This window comes from Penicillium verrucosum (genome assembly GCF_028828655.1).
Source record: "Penicillium verrucosum strain IBT 35672 chromosome Unknown utg000004l_segment0_segment0, whole genome shotgun sequence".
In the NCBI taxonomy this organism is placed as follows: Eukaryota; Fungi; Ascomycota; class Eurotiomycetes; order Eurotiales; family Aspergillaceae; genus Penicillium; species Penicillium verrucosum.
The window spans coordinates 3,017,982-3,037,033 of NW_026643213.1; the positions used below are offsets into that span (position 1 = coordinate 3,017,982).

At 45.7% G+C, this 19,052-nt stretch overlaps 6 protein-coding genes across 6 annotated transcripts; 3 read left to right on the forward strand and 3 right to left on the reverse strand.

Annotated features, from left to right (window-relative positions):
* Positions 1–894: 894 nt before the first annotated feature.
* On the reverse strand, positions 895–1,198 carry N7516_010467 (uncharacterized protein; the record flags this gene model as incomplete). The annotated part of the gene is made up of 2 exons (XM_057223186.1): positions 895–951; positions 974–1,198. 2 exons carry the CDS (start codon positions 1,196–1,198, stop codon positions 895–897), a joined length of 282 nt encoding a protein of 93 aa, XP_057070407.1.
* Positions 1,199–2,237: 1,039 nt separating this feature from the next.
* N7516_010468 (CE1 family esterase) lies at positions 2,238–3,038 on the forward strand (the record flags this gene model as incomplete). The annotated part of the gene is made up of 1 exon (XM_057223187.1): positions 2,238–3,038. One exon carries the CDS (start codon positions 2,238–2,240, stop codon positions 3,036–3,038), a length of 801 nt encoding a protein of 266 aa, XP_057070408.1.
* Positions 3,039–7,165: 4,127 nt separating this feature from the next.
* Positions 7,166–8,041, reverse strand: N7516_010469 (uncharacterized protein; the record flags this gene model as incomplete). Its single annotated transcript, XM_057223188.1, has 1 exon — positions 7,166–8,041. One exon carries the CDS (start codon positions 8,039–8,041, stop codon positions 7,166–7,168), a length of 876 nt encoding a protein of 291 aa, XP_057070409.1.
* A 1,423-nt stretch (positions 8,042–9,464) lies between these two features.
* On the forward strand, positions 9,465–10,335 carry N7516_010470 (uncharacterized protein; the record flags this gene model as incomplete). Its single annotated transcript, XM_057223189.1, has 2 exons — positions 9,465–9,678; positions 9,752–10,335. The coding sequence occupies 2 exons, from the start codon at positions 9,465–9,467 to the stop codon at positions 10,333–10,335; spliced, it is 798 nt and encodes a 265-aa protein (XP_057070410.1).
* Positions 10,336–11,336: 1,001 nt separating this feature from the next.
* Positions 11,337–15,232, reverse strand: N7516_010471 (Nucleic acid-binding OB-fold; the record flags this gene model as incomplete). Its single annotated transcript, XM_057223190.1, has 11 exons — positions 11,337–11,615; positions 11,700–12,104; positions 12,180–12,656; positions 12,727–13,075; positions 13,140–13,273; positions 13,326–13,501; positions 13,549–13,936; positions 13,996–14,035; positions 14,090–14,561; positions 14,647–15,121; positions 15,185–15,232. The coding sequence occupies 11 exons, from the start codon at positions 15,230–15,232 to the stop codon at positions 11,337–11,339; spliced, it is 3,243 nt and encodes a 1,080-aa protein (XP_057070411.1).
* A 1,945-nt stretch (positions 15,233–17,177) lies between these two features.
* On the forward strand, positions 17,178–18,087 carry N7516_010472 (uncharacterized protein; the record flags this gene model as incomplete). The annotated part of the gene is made up of 3 exons (XM_057223191.1): positions 17,178–17,226; positions 17,290–17,468; positions 17,536–18,087. 3 exons carry the CDS (start codon positions 17,178–17,180, stop codon positions 18,085–18,087), a joined length of 780 nt encoding a protein of 259 aa, XP_057070412.1.
* Between the last annotated feature and the right edge of the window lie 965 nt (positions 18,088–19,052).

Below are 19,052 nucleotides of genomic sequence, written 5' to 3' on the forward strand. Positions count from 1 at the left end.
GGCTTCACCCGATAGCAAATTTTCAGCGGATAACAAATTTCCAAATTAAGTATCCTTTGTATGGCAACTTCATACAAAAGGTACATAAACACGATATAGTCATAACCCCAATTTTCTCAACCCTCAAAATAGTTAGGGAAAATATAGGAAGATATACATAGTGTAAATAAGGCCTCAATTACTTAGTATCAATTCTAGTAAATTTTGTAATATATGTATGGAGTAAGAGAATGGTTCATCTTTTACATACAAATTCTTATGTATGGTGATTTCTGAAAAGTCTCCTACACTTCCATACTATGTAACTAACTAACTATATAACTATTTAAAATTAATTATTGTTGGAGGTCACGTGACAACCACGTGGGGCTGCATGTGATCCTGCCTGACAGGACTCATGTTTAGACCGTGGCTAGTTTTCTCTCTCTTCCTTTCTTTCTCTCCAGAGTCTACAATATCAATTCCCTACGGGTTAACATCTCTTCCTGCGTAACCTTCAGTTCATCTGACAATTATAGTAGTAGATCCGTCAAGCCCGATTTATTTGAATAACCTGTCTGTTTAATTTTTCTTAAACTAGTCTGCTCGTTTAGAGAGTTGAGGTTATGACTGTCTTATTTATGTACCTTTTGTATGGAGTTGCCATACAAAAGATACTTAATTCTTGAAATTTGTGAAAATTTGCTATCGGGTGAAGCCCATCAACACCGGGTAGGTGGTGGTGGGTGGGCTTGGCACGATTACCCTTCTTTTCTCCTCCACTTTTATCTCTCCAGCCTCGCTTTATCACTACAACCTCACTTCGTCACTCCAACCTAACCTCGCTTTATCACGAGCAAAATACGTACCAAAGGCATCTTTAGCAAAGTCCTTATTCTCATCGTAGACGCTCTCTTAGTAGATCTTGAACCACTCGCCGTCGCCCTGGTATTGCTTGGCCGTACTAGGAGCCTTAGACATATTATATATATACGAGGGCGGGACCAGGGTGCTGCATTCTAGCACTAACGACAAGCTTCAGAGCAAGATTGGATCCAGCCTTGACCTCCGCGGTACCAGTTGTGTCAGCAAAACTGAAGGCGCCCTTATTGCAGCGAAAGTCAAGAACATCAGGGGTCATAATGACGAGGGTATCAAAGAAATAATAGGCCGAGACCATGGGCGCAATAGCCGCGGCAGCGAGAAGGGAGAACTTCATTTTTAAATGAATGAATGAATTGTTTGGCTTTTGTAAAGAACGAATAAAGGACTAGCCCAAGTAAAGCAAATATACTGAGATATAAATGAACGGAAGAGGCCGACTAACAATGACTGTGTTGCAGCTATGTTCTTATATGCTTTCTGACCTCTCAGTACTTAGCATGAGATACGCATCTTGACCCCTAGCAATTGCATGTTATTGGGGCTTGCGACATATCTGGATCCTATTCAAACCTCAGCCAGACATTGCAAGGCTTCTCTATCCTAGAAAGAAATATGCTAAGACTTAGAAGCTAGCCTTCATGGAGGCATCCCCGTTCTATCCATAATAGTGGATTGGTTGTCATTCCTGTCTAAATATGCAACGGGCTGAGAGGAGACAAAGCTGTCCAGGTGGTCTCCACAAGTTTTGTTTCAAAAGAACAACTACGTAATAGGTAATCCGTGAGAGCTTCCCTAGGTCCTAAGGAAACATAAATCTCGGCAGGAACGATGCCCCTAATTGCCGATAGAGGCGGCTTGGAATGATAATCTGTTACTTTATTTAATAATTCTAGAAGCGATATAATTGGCGATGTGGAAATTGAAGGTCTTAACTGAGACAACTAGACTTTTGGTCACTGGGTCTGTTAAAGAGTATGCCAGAATATAGCCTGGTCAGGATGTATTTGTCCGCTTATAGAAAAAATTGTATTTGAAAGCTGCCCATGGCTGTTTATCTAAAACGTTTGACCTGATTCCTGGCCACGCCTGCTCCGATTATTCGCCCACACATCAAGCCGGGCGGTGATCTGCACCCTGAAACAGAAGTCCGAGGAAAGATCATCCATCCAGAGCTCCGTTCCTTTTGGGAAGGGAACCTCGGCGATTATGTTGGCAGCTTAATCATCCAACTCTAAGAAAATATATAAAGGTGGCCGTGAAGCTCACTCTCACTTGTCCCGACAATCAATCCCAAATATTGAGACGACCCTCAAATCTTTCACTCCATCAGAATCCCATTGTCTGTGATATTCTTTCTTTGTTAGTTGGCAATGATGCTTCTTCCTACACTCCTATCCCTGGGATTACTATCCTTGGCCGAGGCCGCCACGTCCTCGGGCTGCGGCAAAAATCCCACTCTCGCCAATGGAGTCCACAATATCAATGGCCGCGAGTACATCCTAAAGATCCCTGACGATTACGACTCAAACAAGCCGCATCACCTCGTTTTCGGCCTCCATTGGCGAGGCGGAAACATGGTTTCTGTCGTCGACGGCCAAAGCGTTCAACCCTGGTACGGTCTCGAAAGCCGAGCGCAGGGCAGCGCGATCCTGGTAGCTCCCAACGGCAAGAACGCTGGCTGGGCCAACTCCAACGGAGAAGACGTGGCCCTCATCGACGCTATTATCCAGGAAGTCGAGGGTGACCTCTGTGTGGACCCGAGCTCTCGCTTCGCGACGGGCTTCAGTTGGGGCGGTGGAATGAGCTATTCGCTTGCTTGTTCGCGGGCGAAGCAGTTCAAGGCTGTTAGTGTGCTGAGTGGTGGTGTGATTAGTGGATGTGATGGGGGCCATGATCCTATCGCTTATTTGGGTATTCATGGGATCAATGACCCAATTCTACCATTTGACGGGGGTGTGGATCTGGCGAATAAGTTTATTGAGAACGACCAGTGCCAGCAAGCAAACATCGATAAGCCGGCGTCTGGGAGTGGCAGTTCCTCTCGAACGGACTTCCACGGGTGCTCCAAGCCAGTTTCCTTCATTGCTTATGATGGGGGACATGATCCTGCGCCCCTGGGTGTTGAGAGTTCTCTGGCTCCAGATGCGACCTGGGAATTTTTCATGGGCGCTTGAAGTTGGGAGTTGGTGCTTGATAGTGCGAGAAAAACACTGCATTATACTACAACGCTACAACGCGACTTGATGGCAAATTGATGGCTGAAAGTAAGCCTTTTCTGTTGGGTGTCTGGGGTGCGTGAGGCCCAGGACCCACATGGGACAGATCCACATCTGTGTAGTAGATAGTTTCTCTCTCTCTCTCTCCTTCTCTCTTCTCTCTTCTTGTCCACTTTCTACATCAAGAATCTAGTTACATGGTTTCTCCATCTGCATTCCATCAGTAGATTCCATAATATTTTCTAGCAAAACTTGGATCTTCATCAAAATACAGTTAGTATATACCCTTTGTAAGCAGACATATAGTAGATCTGTCAAAGCATCGTCTGTGATGGATACCTGAGGCTGTCCAGGCCTATTTAGTAGCTAGTTTCTCCGCTCCCAGTAACTAGTAAAGGGATGATAGACATATGTAGGTATCCATGGCAATTCTCAATGGATGTATCGTACTGAGACATTCTCATTATATGACAGTTTCATTATGAGACACAATAATCTTAAAACATTTTGAGTTTAATGACGTTGTTTAATGGTTATTATACTTTTCTGTGCGGGTTGGGTTGTTCATTGAAGAATGTCAGGAATGATCCTACTCGGAGGTTCCTCGGGGAATTAAACAGGGGAAGCCGAAAATGACTTTAAGCATTCCCGTTGGTTGGCAAAGAACCGGGTAGTATCTGAAACCAGGGCACGCCTAGTTTGGCATAATTGAAGATGATTGGTTGAAGCAACCTCCAACGTAGAATTGATCTCCGTCGGCTTCACGTAGGAGGACCCTGATTCCGTTCCTACTGACCGCAATGTTTTCCCCTTAAACACAAACCAAGGCTTGAGAGTCCTTTCATTTTGATATGTAGCCGTGCCAGGCGCCCAACAACCGTTCCAGGTTGTTGGTTGTTGGTGCGCCCCACCAGATAACCCATTTTTCACCAGATAACCAATTTACAGTTTATGTATCTTTTGTATGACTTACCTATACAAAAGGTACTTAGACACCCCGTAAACATAACATACATTTTCTCAGCACTCGAACTATTTAGGGAAGATATAAGAAGATATATATAGTATAAAGGATGTCTATATTATTTATCCAAACTTTGGTAAGGAATATTAAGTATACTAAAATAAAGAATGTACCTGGTTATTTCCCCTAGTTAACCTTTATATAGTGGCATTTTAAAAGTATTATTCTTCTTTTATATTAGATACTAAGAATTTCTAATACCATTAAACTAATTAAGCTAGACTTTTAATATATATTCGTATACTTTCTATTACTTTAGCTAGTTCGAGCGCTGAGAACATGTATGTTATGTCTACGGGCTGTCTAGGTACCTTTTATATTGGTAAGTCATACAAAAGATACATAAACTGTAAATAAATTGGTTATCTGGTGAAAAATGGCTATCTGGTGGGGTGCATCAACACCACTGGTGTTGGGCGCTTGGCACGGCTAGGGGCTAGAACTCGCAGCGGGCCTGCCAGAAAGGAGCTTGATGGTCTGGTCGTATCTAAAGATGCGTCTAGGCCGAAGCCTTCTATGCAAATATTTAGGCAAAAAAAATTGATTGAATATTATTTCTACCAAGTAAAATGCTAGGACATTGGATGAAATAGGCAATTTCCGTTCCGCATCTATGAAAAAGATGAATGATATATATAAAATTAGGGAAATATCTCTACTTAGCCATCTAGCACTTAATTATGACTATCTTCCTCCTTGACACGATGGCTCCTACCCTATATTAATATTGTCTCGTCCCTCCTAGATGGTCTCTTTCTTCTATTATTCTTATTTCCGTTCCTCGAGATGAGGAAATGATACGTTTCCTAGGATTGTTCAAACCAAGGCAACTGCTCTGGCTCTCCTTTAGGCGCTTTCCGGACCTGTTGGAGCCCGACAGGCCTATGTGAGCATTGATGCCAATTTCAAGGCTCACGGGAAGAAATATCTCGGAAACATTGGTAATCAGTAAACCATCAGTAAACCATGAATAAAAGCGCGAAGACCTCGGCAATCATCAAGGCTGATTTCGGTCAACTGACTCCGAACAGTATGAGGTGGGATGTACTGAGCGTAAATACCACCATTTACAGAGCCACTGGAGTATGAGAAGTAGAAATAATAAACAAAATCAAGATCAAGTAAATCTTTGGTCATATCTGGACGTTAGGCTGTCCTAACATACTCGGCCCAGAAAAATATATCTCTGATGGGTTTTATGGCTTTGCGATATCCGCTCATAACCCCACCGCTAATGCACTCAGAGCCTTATACCAAGGAAATAAAATACAAAGCACCTGTCTGAAACGTCAGAATACTTGAATATTTCTTTAAATTCCACAGGAATTTGGGTCAATTAGGGGTGGGTGGTGGGCTCTGTTGTGACCGAAACAAGTGTAGATAACGAGTACCTAGGTATTCTTGTTGGCTGAATCAGCACTTTATCCATCCTATTTGAGATTGTTATACATTGATGGGCTTTGGGATTTGGGCTATAAGCCCTACGTAGGGCCCATGAACGGCAAATATATAGTTATAATCGAGAAATATAACTCAGAAGAAAGTTTCACCAATGCCAAGATATGCGATGTCACCAAATCCAAGAGACTCTTTATCTGTCGGAGATTGATCGTATCGGTCGGAACCGAGGTGATAACAATGAGAAGTTGCGTTGCTGTTTCCGAACCTTTTGGATAATACCTATTGTAGATGTATGCCTACGTATACTTCCCACCCTTTGCAGCCTCTTGATATTGGTTGTGTTGCTGTTTTGAAGCGATCTTATGAAGTCGGATTGCAGGATATACCCGATTAGGTATCAATTCTACTAAAAAAATATGACTTCATTGATATCTTCCCCAAAGCCTGTGGTGATGCACCTAAAGGAACCGTTATTCATAGCGCCTCGCTGCTACTGGTCCTGTTGCATTTGAGCCTGACCGGGTGTTGTCTTATTTCAATATTCAGCTTGCATCACCCACTCCCCCGGACCGTCCTATTTCACATGGTTCAACTTCAAATAGCAATATCTCAACTTTTATCCCTTAGAACGCCAAACAACTAGGAAAACGCGAATCTAGGGTTGATTCGCAATTAAGTAGGGAGTTAAATAAGTTATCTAGCCCTACAAATGTGATCCTGAGGAGTTTTCGGAATCCTTTGGTAGTAAGGATAGGTAGGAAGGTGATGTAAGTAGGAAAATTGGCCCGATGGACCCTGAAAAAGGGTGGGGCGAGGATGGGGCTAGTTAGGCGACCAGCCAACTGGGCTGGGCCCACACGTTGTTTAGTGTCGACCCCAGTTTGCCGTGCCGGTGAAACCCAAACAAGTGGATCGGGGTTGCCCCTTTTTTTTCTTTTGGTTGCAGGCCTACGACACCAAAGGTACGAGTGAGTATTTAAAATACAAGGATCGTATTGAACGTAATATCTCGTGAACAATAAACTGCTGTAATAAACATGACCAGGGCGGTACACCGCAAAAAGCACGCGTGAACCAAGAGAGAAAGATTGCAATGAAACTAGAGAAACCAAAGATGGCTCTTCATGTAACTGCTTTCAGAATTTATTTCATATATGTACGTTATATGTGTTTAACCAAATACTAAAGCTCAAGTACTCGGCGAAACATCCGAGGTTTCTCCTCCAGTACGAGCCCTCACCACTACATCTTTTTATTCAGTCCAGACAGACCAGTACAATTCACTCTTATTCTGGACCAAGCTAGCTCAGTTGCTTGACAAGGCCGGTTTCCATGCCATGTTCATTGCAAACACCCTGGGCGCGTACCGATGTGTACAAGAGCCTGGTAGTGTTGTGCCCGCGTTGGCATCAGGCGCACAATTTCCCGTCAATGACCCTTTTGTACCTTGTTCCCGCCATGTCCGCTGTCACGAGAAACCTCATTTCTGGAGTGACTGCCAGCGTTGCATACGAGAAACCATACGCGCTCGCACGCAGACTCTCTACCATAGACCACAACATATAAGTGGCAAGCAAAGCGACAAGAACAAAGCGGTAGAAGCGATTTTGAACAAACAAACCAGCACGATCGCGAAATTATGTACATGCAACTAATTACTTTAGTCCCACATGCCCCACCCTTTATTATACTCCTCCATCCGAAGGCCCTCCATCTTCACACCCAATTCCCGATAACATTCACAGATTCTTTTCGACACAACCATACCAGTGTCTGGAAGCTTCACCCCCTTCTCCTTAGCCTCCTTTTCCCTTTCCTCCTGCTCCTCCTCATAATCCATCTCAGACGTACAGGTAGTACTCCCTTCAACCTGCAGCACAAGATCAAATTGCCCCATCATTTCCCTCCAAGCCCAATCGGCTCCATAAGCCTCACACCAATTCTTATATTTGTCTAATGCAAGGAGCCCGATAGGGGAAGAAGACGGGAAAAAGATCTCGATTGACATCCCGTAAGCCCAATCGTCCGGGTCTCGATCAATCAAGTATTCAAAGAGCGGTGCCATCCGGAGTCCATCTTCCGCAATGCCTGCCTTTTCCTGACTCCACCCCCAGCCAAAAGGTGTGCAGCTGGATTGGAATGCACCGGCTCGGTAGAGAGGTGGTTGGTGTGTAAGCATTCGGCGCCAGCTTGCTTCTGGGCGAATGAACATCGCTCGAGTAGTGGAGTCTTTCTCCCAGGCAAGATCCGTTAGGCTAATATATTGTCCCTGCGCATTGTCCCGGTCTGGCGACCGGAATAGTGAAGGGAACGCTTCTGCTAGCAGTGGGTTGTCGACTCGAGGGGTGAGGTCATGGCCATTACTGCTTGGTCGGAGAAATAAGGCCTCCTGAAGTGACTGCGTGTTGCAGATCAGATCTTTCCACGTGCGACTGATTCTTTGGGCGGCGAGCAGCGTGCGCGTGTCCATTTGATGTAGGATTGAGGTTACGATCTCGGGGATCGCGAGGGCCCGAGGTTGAGCTTTCTCTGACATTTTTTTTCTTCCTTTTGGTGAAATGCAGCGCGTTTGGGTTGAGGATCTGCGTTGAGCCGCACTTGGTGGAGGTTGGAAGAGGGGTTTTTGGGGTAGGGGCCCAGGGTCTGACTAGCAATCACTAGTGCGTATAAGTGGACCAGTGGTTGGTCGACGCTTATTTGATACTAAGACATGATTTCGCTTCCATTCGTTATGCACTCACCCTGCACCGTGCGGTCATGAAGCGGCGAAGAACTATTTTCCCTGCTAGGCTAGACCAAATCATTGGCCAGTATAGACATTCGGCGTGTGACTTGAGTCCGGCTGAGCGGACGGGAATTCCTGTTTTCTAACCCTATGGTGGCATATATCATCTTACGTGTCGGAGACAAAGATGACATGAAATTAAATGTTCCACGAATATCAAAGTGGGAAAGCAATAGGCGACGAAATTGGGAAGTCCGGGTCATGTTGATGCAGCCAGACGCAGAATGACGTACAAGTTGGACCATCTTATGACTAAGTTGGCAATCCATACCTAGGTACCTTCCTAGGTAGGTACCAACCTTGGAAGGTTCCTGATTCGAGAACTCTAAATGGATTAGGCTCACCACGCTTTCCCAAAACGGGTGAACCAACTACCTTAGAACCTCAAACAGAACTACTCTTATGTACGTACATTCTGGAGAATGAATCTTTTCAAGGATGTAATTCTAGCTCATATGTCGTCACTTACTATCAAATAAGACAATTTGATGATAATGGAGTTTGGATTTATGTGGTAGTTGCGGGCTGAATATATATTCTTGAAAAATTCATTCGAAGTCTTGATTTCCGTTAACTTGGCAGCCTGTTTTTCTTGGTGTCAACATCAAGCTCTTCTATGAATGAGACTAGAGTAAAACAAGGAGATAGACTTATCACCAGGCTGGCATATTTGCTGGACCTGACAGCAAACCCCAGGGTGGCGATGTCTTTTTTGGGTGCTATTGTTCTTGACAAAGTTGATATTTATAGCCTTTTATTTATTTTTTCAGCACCTTCTGTGGTCAAATATATGTTAGGAGCAGTTACCAGTGGCATAAACCGTGGTACCGTTAAGAGTTGGACTGATCGGTACCGGTATCAATACCATCTGGAATAGTCGTAGGTGAACTGGGAATAACCCAGGGTCCGTAGCCAGTTAGTCTTATATTGTGGTCTTATATTGTGGGTGAATGATGATACACAACTAACGCCTGATAACGTATCCATCTTCGAATCGCTTCAAATTTCCCAATTCGGAAGTGTTACATAAGCTAGGGCCAAGCGGTGCACGAGAGAGCTGCGACTTTCAATTGGCTTTGATCACCGAAACCTGCCATGGCGAAGTTTGATTAGAATACTCGGTATAAAGGAACTGGTGACCACCAAAAATCACCTAGGGAGAGACCTTCACACAATGTCTGCTACCGGTGCTCAACTAGGCTCATCATGCGGTTTCTCAACACGCATTTCGCTCCGATGGGTCCCAGAAGTCCCTGAGGAAACAACCGACACAATTGTACTTTCCGTGGGAGACTGGTTCCTTGATCTGCGAATGGACAAGAAATCCGGCGGCATCGACTGGGCAATGGCCGGTACTAGAATCGAGGAAAATCCCAAGGGAATCCCACGTTCGTTGCCCTGAACTCACCTATTATTGTCGTTTACGTTCTTTGGCTGAATAGCCACTAATTATTTTAACAGTCAAAGTTATTTTTACACGCGAGTTGGACTCCCTGAATGAGATCGGCATTAAGGATATTGGTAACTTTAGCCCCCGTCCCGATGGTACCGACCTTGAAAGCGGGGAGATGCCTCGGACCGACCTTCCCGGCGCGCCTATGACAGCCTTTGAGGAGGTCTGGCAGGAGCTACCCTTCAGGGAGGGCCCAGAAGGGGCGAAGAAAGGGATTTCGTGGATTCTGGAGTCCGATGATGCTCCCCTAGCTCTAGGTGAGCAGGAAGGACAGGTGACCATAACCAAGATCTTCATGGGCCGTATCTGGGGAACTTATTTGGCGTTCCAGCAGACTCAGACTCATTCTAGACAGAAAGACGAGAGCGGAGTGTGGTCTGTGAAGAGGTCGGGAAGTGAAGTCAGCGCGAGAAGAGAAGAGTGGAGTTCTAGGTGGGAGGAGAAGTATATAGTGGGCCCTGATGGAGCTGCCGTACCCTCGATGAAAAACGGCTATGATGGAGAAGGTATGGGTACATGGAGGATCCCAGGGGAGAAGGTGGTCATCCAGGGAAAGTCGTTCATTGTTCGGGCGTTTGAAGAGATTCAGTAAATAGTATGTCGTCAAATCGCCCTCAAAGGGGATAGGCTACGCGGTCTCTCAGACTATAATCAGTCAAAAGGCGAGCAAAATAAGTTCCAAGATTGAATCAAACATCACCACCCAAATAAAACTTAAACTTCTCCCTGTCATAGGCTACAAGACGGCTCTAGGTATCATCCAAGTCAATGAGCGTCATGCACCTGAAACCTTTTTGTTGTTTAATGATTCGTACACATATCTCTCTTCCCAGACGAAGTATGGCACTGGCAAAATAAAACACAAGCGCTACGGGCGCAGATTGATGACCTGGGAAGGCCAGCCTCAGCGTAACCTGGGCAAATAGGACCATCGAGAGAACCGCGGCGCATCGAGAGAAGGAAATACATCCGCATCAGCACCCCCAACAGATCTATAAAACATCCAAAAAACAAGATATTCACGACATGCATCGAGCATACAAAGATTAGCACCAAGAGACCGGGTGTTTCAAGTAGGATTATGATACCCAATAAACGTGTATTGTAGATATAAGCTGCCTGTATACCCCTTTATAGTTCCAACAGATACATACGACCATAGGGTGTGGAAAATAGGGCTTCCCGTCCGCTCAGCCGTACTCAAGCCACACGCCGGTGAGTTAGTAGTTGGGTGGGTGACCACCAGCGAATCCTCACTGTTGTATGTTTTTTGTTTTTATTTTATTTGTTTATATCCTGCGAGGGAAGAAGAAGACTCCTTCCCTTCCGTTCACCTGAATGTCCTGAACACCACTATTTCGCACCTGAACATCCTGCATGGCCCTGAAGCACTGACTTCTCCTTCCCCTCCCGTGCTGACGTTTTCTAGGTATATTGTTGCAGGCACAACCCTTTGGTCTGGCTCTGGCTAACAACGTTTTCTATAAGGATATTGTGGCAGTCTTGACAGATGGAAAGTGAAACTAGTTAATCGGAGGTTTTCAAAGGAGCATAGAGCTATCCATTCCCACATGACTTAGGGCTCATGCCTGCTTAGCTCACATTTCTGCGACGTGGGAAACTTTTCACAAGATTGTAAAATATCTCAAGTTCCCCAGCCCAGAATAGCGTCAGGGCCATAACAATGACAGTCAATGGAATGGCTACTGCCCAGTAGATCCATTGCCCGCTCTCAATATTGCGAATATCAGTAGTGTTCATACCGAAAATGCTCGAGACTGTATTCAATGGAAGAAAGATGATTGTCACGATTGTAAAGGCATAGATTGCGAAGTCTTGGCGGCTTTTGTCATTTTGAATCTTCTTGTCGTTCTGAAGTTATTCAATTTTGTCAGTGGGCGTTCAATATGATAAAAATGGCTTCTTCGTCGTCTTCTTCTTCTTTTTGCAACATACCATGTCCTTAAGAGTACGGGCCTGGACCATAAGCTGTCTGAATTCTTCTGCCGTTTCATTAATCAGATTTCTGCAGTTCTCGGAGTAAATACTGCGTAGACTGGTAAGACTGTTTTGGGACATATGTTGGCTATTTGAGTAGCTCTCGGGTTCGTCGTTGGTTTCATTGAATGCATCAACTGTTCCTGGCTTGGAAATTGAATGGGCGGAACCATCTCCTAGATGGGTTCCTTGCCGAGACTCCCGCTTCACTTCCATTTTTGTGTTCGCCGTGGGTATAGTTAGAGCGTCCCAAACCACTTTTTTGTCTGCTAGCCTGTCTTGTATGTGCTTGATTTGTGTCTGTAGGAATTCGATTTCCTCCTTGTGGGACACGTCCAATTTATCAACTTGCACACGTTTTTTCTGCTCGTCTTTTAGCAGTGCTCTTCTAGCTCTTTTCTTTTGGTTTTTGGGGCCATGCCATGGCTGGGTACTTACCAATCGATCCAAATAATCAGAGTAACTTTTGCAAATCATTTTGATATCCATAGCTGGAGACTTCTTCTTGGAAATCCCCTTGGTCTCTCTACCAGGAGAATGTTTCCGCTCACATTCACCCAAGAGGCGAAAGCCAATCAAAGTTGCAATATCGAAAGGTAAAATTACCTTCGGCTTCTGTGGTGGTGGACCCGAGAAAGTATCCTTTACTCTTGTAATGCCTAAGATAAGCAGACCTGAACAAGTGTTTATGTGTTGACGCGACCGATGTGGCATTCGTTTCACGGAGATTAAGGACATGAGAAGATGTATCCAAGCAATCTCCAGTGGGTGTGATGACTTGTCAGTAGGGGGTTTGATCAGACCAGGGCGCGAAAAGCGAAGCTTGATCGGATTCATCTGCCTTGCCAAGTCAATCAGCTGGTCACAAAAGTCTTTGACTGGACTGATGTCCTCCGTTGGGTCAGATTGCAAATTCTATAAAAGTCATTATTAGACTCATCATGTTATCCGGATTGAATGGTTTATTGAATTGAAAGCAACCTACTCGAATGAGGGAGTGCACCGCACCCCAGTATTTCCCCAGGACAGGACCCGTGGCATTGGGAGGAACGAAAAAGCCATATAGCGATTCTGCTGCCTGTGCAGTACTCGTAGCGAGTTCGCTTTCTTTGACAAGCTCCCGTACTGCCTCGGAATTTAACAACGGTGCGTCAGTATAAGCGCGGGAGTCAACGTTTTGTTCTTTCAGGAACTCATCAATTGCTGTTAGGCGTTCCTGTACCCTTATGGCCTTTCCATGATCTCCATCATCATGTAGAGCTGTACCATTATCGGTGAGCCACTCAAATACGGCGAATCCACCATTTACCTCTGAAAAGATATCGGATCCTTCACTGGGACGAATTAGTTTACTCATCGTCACAAGCCACATATTGGGTCGGGTATTTATTTTCATACGTGATGTTCAGCGCCAACTTAATGTCATGCTCCCCGTTGAGTAACTCGGCATATTGACTAGGCTCAACATGTTCTCCTCCGTACGTGAAAACGAGCTGAGTGGTGTCAAATTCGGTAAAGTGTGAGAGGAAGCTCTGGTGTTGTTAAATCTTGCTTTCGGGGCTCAGAGGTGGAATATGGACATACTGGCCATGTGATGCAGTCCTCTAAAGGCAGAGACCACATAACCCTCTTCTCAAAGGATACAAAGATGCGGCGAGGGGGAATCTTGGGGGGCTGATTAGTTTGGCTTGGAGGTAGATCTTTCAAGTCTATGCCATCGAGCTTAGATAAATCCAGATTTCCGTAGGTGACGAGGAGAGCTAAAATATTAGTCTCTCTATATGAATAGAGCTCATTGACAACCTACAGTTGTTCATCTCAATGGCCCACAATTGTGCAACATGTAGGCACTTGCCATTTTCAGGCGGGTTCATGAGACTCATGACTTGCTTCTTCTCCTGTTCCGGTTTTAGCATTAGGTCCTGCAGCAATCGTTGCATAGGATACGAATCTGAAAATTCATTCGAATCACTGCACAGTGCATCAAGACAAAAATATGGAAGACAGAGCCAAGAGAGTATATCGAGGTCAAAACTCTCGCGCGGAAAGGTCTCAGTCAGATGGCCGGGTTTCATGAACCGACCGGTCGTATTGGGGCTAGGCTTTCGATCACATTCACTCTCGACTCTCTCGAGGAGCTTATTGAGTGATTTCTTCTCACTATCGGATAAGCCAGGTATACGTGTTGCATTCTCCTATCTCACAATAAGCTCATGGTCTCAATCTGGGAGTTTTGACTGAAATAATGACTCACTTTAAAGTCGTTGAACCGCATTACCGGGGGCTGCATGTGACTGGGAGGCATAGTAAGGAAATTTTTCTTTCAGAGAGGGAAAGAGTATCCATACATCCATCGAAATAGCCTCGGGCTGCTGTGCGTTGTTGGTGTCGTAACCGTCCAGAGGGTCACTTCGGTTTCCCCTTGGAACTCCATCCAATCAACATTATGAGCTGTTAAATACCCCGGGAAAGGGTTCGGAGACTCGAGTGATGTGTGTTCTTGAGCTTCTTTGTCATCTTCAGTAACAGGCAACACAGACGGTTCGCCAGTCTTCGAAAAAGCATAAACTTCCACTTCGATGCCGTCTGATCTGTGCTCGTATTCATCAGGCTCACTCGCAAGGGAGGTAGCTGGCATAATACCTCGGCTGTTTTTGAAATCAACGACCAATTCACGGCCGCTGCCCACTTCGGAAATAACCAAGACACGAATAGTGCCTTTTCCATTTGCGAATTCACGTTCAATGCGTTCGATAAGCGACATCTGGGGTAGTACCGGAATACCTAGTTTGACATCACCGGTTTCGGTCATAGCAACGACTATAAACATGCTCAGTTTAGAGATTAGAGCTTGTTGATGGAAGGTGAGGGGGTGATAAGGTCTGGGAGGAGACATGTATCATACCTGTGCCGTCAAGCATGTTCATCTCCAGCAAGCGATAGAAGCGATAGACTGGACCCAGCATGCTCTGAACAATCACATCTGGCGAGGGGTTGGCTACGAAGGAAGTCTCTTCGCGAAGGTGGCGGCTGAATAAATCAACACCCAGGTATCTGCATTGACCTGTCTGTGAACTGACAGAGATTCGAATAACCTGGCAAGGTCGTTGATTGAGAAGTAATATGTCGCCAATTCGAATGAAATGACAAGGAATTGTCACAAACGGTTGATTTCCACCAGGTACCCCAGAGTCCCTATCCTGAAGGGGAGGCTCACGATTTTTATCATCCTTGAGGTCATCATAAGTTCCATTGTCATCGTGGAGATCATGAGGTTCTGATGTTTTAGAGGCTTCCCCATTATCGTGGTGACCTGCTCGCTTGGAAGCGGTAGGACGAGGAAGCAGCTGCGGCTTCTTTAGGGTGAGTTGGTTTTCGGGCTACTCGGTCAGCACGATGCTGTACTAATTGTACCAGGGAAGCGGATATTCAACAGCCCTTACAGCCCTTGTGAAGGAATGATAATTCCCTTCTTCATCGTAGTAACCCATAGCCACGACAGTCTTCGTCTCATGTGATCGTGGTCAAAGCATCCAGGATAGAGTAGTAGTAGTGGCAGTAGCGATACACATGAAACGAGAGAAACGGAACGAAAAGTACAGTGCAAAAGATATGCCGTAAGACGAGAGAGAACGAGAGTTCTATCTGGAGGGAAGGGTCCTAATGACCCCACTCGCCCCTGCCAGAGGGCATTAGACCCTAGGGGAATAATCACACGTGTCAAACATATTTCAAGTTTGGCCAGGATAAGAGCCTCAATCTTGCTCTAGAGGAAGCACATATCACCTCAGATTATGGTGTGATTGAGCTGCATGATTAGGCATTCATGCAGTGATTTTCTTTTAGCCTGGGCGCGTATAAACCCTCTGGAGAAGAAAGAAAGGCGGTGAGGACTTGGAGGAGCTGGCGATCTGGAGTCCCTGGTGCCTGACCATCCAGGCTCCAACAGAAGTGATCTTTGACTAACTAGTTAACTAACTAGGCAGAATCGCGTTTGGTGAGTGACTATTATGACAGGAGCCCACAAGCCTGAAGCAAGCTGATCGACTTCGCGTGGATACCTAAACGCGCCTCGGGGCCCCACTGCTCATTCCAGTTTACTTCTATTTTACACCCCGACCTTAACTTGGGACGATCACCCACTTCATGCATTGCTAATATACAACCTCTCTCTAGATGCGAACGTTTTCCTTTGCCGCCTTGCAAGTTTCATTGTTAGTTCGCACACTTGATCATCATTCAACAGCGATACGATATCAGCTCTCCACCACCAAATTCTTCCGATTCCCAGTCCCGTTTACCTACCCCAATATGACGATTGATGTGTTGACGACGGACTATGTCGGGCTGCAAAGCTGCTCCCTTTGGGTCAATATTAGGTTATGCGTAGTATATATCATACTTTAATGAGGAAGCAAGGCTAGAGAGATAAAAGGGAAAGGGGAAAAAAGGTTACTGCTTTTTCGGTCAAAATGGCAGAACCTACCTTCTACTGCACGGTGTGAATATCCAAGTTCTTGAATATCTGCCCTGAAGGCCCTGAAGAGTCCGGATGGGTAATGGTTCATGAAGGGTGATGGCTAGACGTAATTGCCCAACACTGTCTTCCTCATTGAGAAAGAAGGTATCTAGGCGACGGTCTACATCGTAGGGATCGTCGCTAATACAATAACCGTGGCTTATCCTATGAAATGTACCTTTGTTTTGCGTCTTTTGTCTCTGCAAAACAATGCAACGAGATGCTAACGAGAGCCCGGCTTTAGCTAGTGAATATTTGGACCAACTAAAAATTTAATTTGTGGCATTTTACCGGGTCTTTAGCGGGGGGACTAGACAGGGAAGGAAGGATGGGAATATAATGATCGCCGCCCTGTTTTATCCATTGGTCGTTAGTCGCAATTTCAAATGTTGACAAGGAGGATAGCTAGCGTCTCCTAACCCCCCCCGTTGATGTTACCCCAGTCGGCCGTTCATCGGGGAGCCATCAAATCATTATACCCTCCCTACCTCATTCTGCAACCGCCCTTGCTATGGATACAGCCTTACAATTTGGGCTCGACCAATAACAGGCGGGCTATTATCATTTCGTAGCATTTTGTGCCCTATTTCGCTATATATCCCAATCAAACTGAAACACACCTCGATATCGCCCTGTCGATCCCTTTTGTTTAACTTCCTTTGGATGAAACGGTCTTTTCGCGGAAAAGCTAGCTTTAGTACATTTTGAGGTTTCGAGTCACACCTAATGCATGTGCAGTCCTACATCTTTCTTGACGCTCTTCATCATATTCGGATAACAGTCCCTATAGGAAGCGGGGCGGGGGCAGTGGTGTTCAACATTAAAAGATGCCTATTACCCCGTTTGTGATCGCATGCAACCTTCTCTGATACTGGTATTCTAGACACTGCGATTGCAATCATAAGACGAATAGCAATATGAGGTTTTGTGCCAATGCTTTGGTCGCCGTGGCGGCCGTTACGCTATGTAAGCTTTCCCCTCTTCCTACTCAAAGATGAGTGAATCACTAGCTAACCCAGTTTCATCTAGTCTTATCAACCTCTGTGGCCCAGAGTGGGACTCCAGTGGCATACACAGACCCGGATACAGGAATCACCTTTGATACTTGGGCTGTTTCAGAGACCTTGAGCAAGGGAGGGTTCACTTTTGGTATCGCTCTGCCATCCGATGCTCTAACCACAGACGCCTCCGAATTTATCGGCTACTTGGTGTGTGGATCTTTTTACCTTGCCTAATTCCCGCTTTGTCTGTCCTTTTTACTAAGCGGTCACGCAGGTATGTTCCTCACAGAATGCTACGTCCACCGGTTGGTGTGGTGTTTCGCTCGGGGGTACAATGACCAATTCCCTTCTCTTGCTGGCCTACCCTTATCGCGGATCCATTCTCACGTCCTTCCGCTACACCACAGGCTACCACATGCCGGATGTCTACACTGGGAACGCCGAGCTAACCCAAATTTCATCCACTATCAATGCAACACACTACACCTTGATCTTTAGATGCTCAAACTGTCTGCAGTGGACTCAGGGCAGTGAGAGTGGAAATGCCTCCACGAGCAAGGGTTTGGTGGACTTAGGATGGGCCCAGGCTTTTCCCGCTCCAGGGAACCCGAAATGTCCCTCTGATATCACCCTCGATTATCACGATAATGGACACAACATCTGGGCGGCTACGCTGAAAGATGCGCCCAACACGTCATACACAGACTGGGTCGCTCGAGCCAAAACGACAGTCAAGGGAAGTTGCTCCACAAAAACCGGATCAGCGACGACCACCCCGGCTTCCTCGAGGCCAGTCCCGGCGGGAGCGACGACCACTCCAAAGTGAGACTTAGACACATTCTTATACACAATTCTGCGGAGTCGGAATGCCCTATGGTATACATGCATTTCTTCAGGGTATTTCCCCGGTGTATAAAAATGGCAGTTTGTAGGGCATGGGATGAGTGGAAGGATAGAGAAGGAACAAAGGTGTCGGTCATAGCGGGCATATTTACTATGGTTATTTGTTGTTCCAACCCTTCTTCTTCCTACGCCATTGAGTACTAAATCAGCGCAAATGGACGAGGTCTTGCGTGGGATCTATACATGTCACCTTTATACCTTTCTGTAATAGAGGGAATAAAAAGGCTTAGAGCCCCGGAGATTGTGAATGGCAGGATTCAGCTATATGTCCACGTCGTAGCAGCAAGCGTTGGTTTGATAGTCTCCTCGCCTATTCTACGCCACTTTAAGTACGAAACAATGCCATTTTTGATTTGTTGAAAGTCAGAAAGGTACCGCTAGGCCACGTAATGCATTTTCCGGTACGTCGGATTATCTGTTGTTTCAGGCCGATGCAACCTAATACTCGGGCTATAAATCATTAACTAGTTTGAAAATGTACCGATAGGTTACAGAGGTGGAATCCTTCAAAGCTAAACATTAGCGCAGCGGCCGCAGCCTTCTAACTCGTGCGGATACGCGATTCAAGCAAATGGTACCTACCAAATCTCTCTTGCACCCGGTGCAATAGGGTCTAAGTCAAGATAAAGCTCTGTGCAGTCTATTTTGGGCTCGTGCCGTTAGTGAACAACCTCAGAGCTGACGTCTAATGAATCTGTGGATATAATGGTGAGTGTCCCGAGTTGGCCAGATACTTTCCTGCCGCTTAATCGAAGGCGGTGAGTACAGCGGTAAGAATAACAAGATGTCATCCCCGGAAGGCAGAACTACCTAATTAAGAAGGCGGTACCAACAATGGCCAGGATCTAGCAAAAGGGGGTTTAGTCCTACACCAAAATAAATATCACC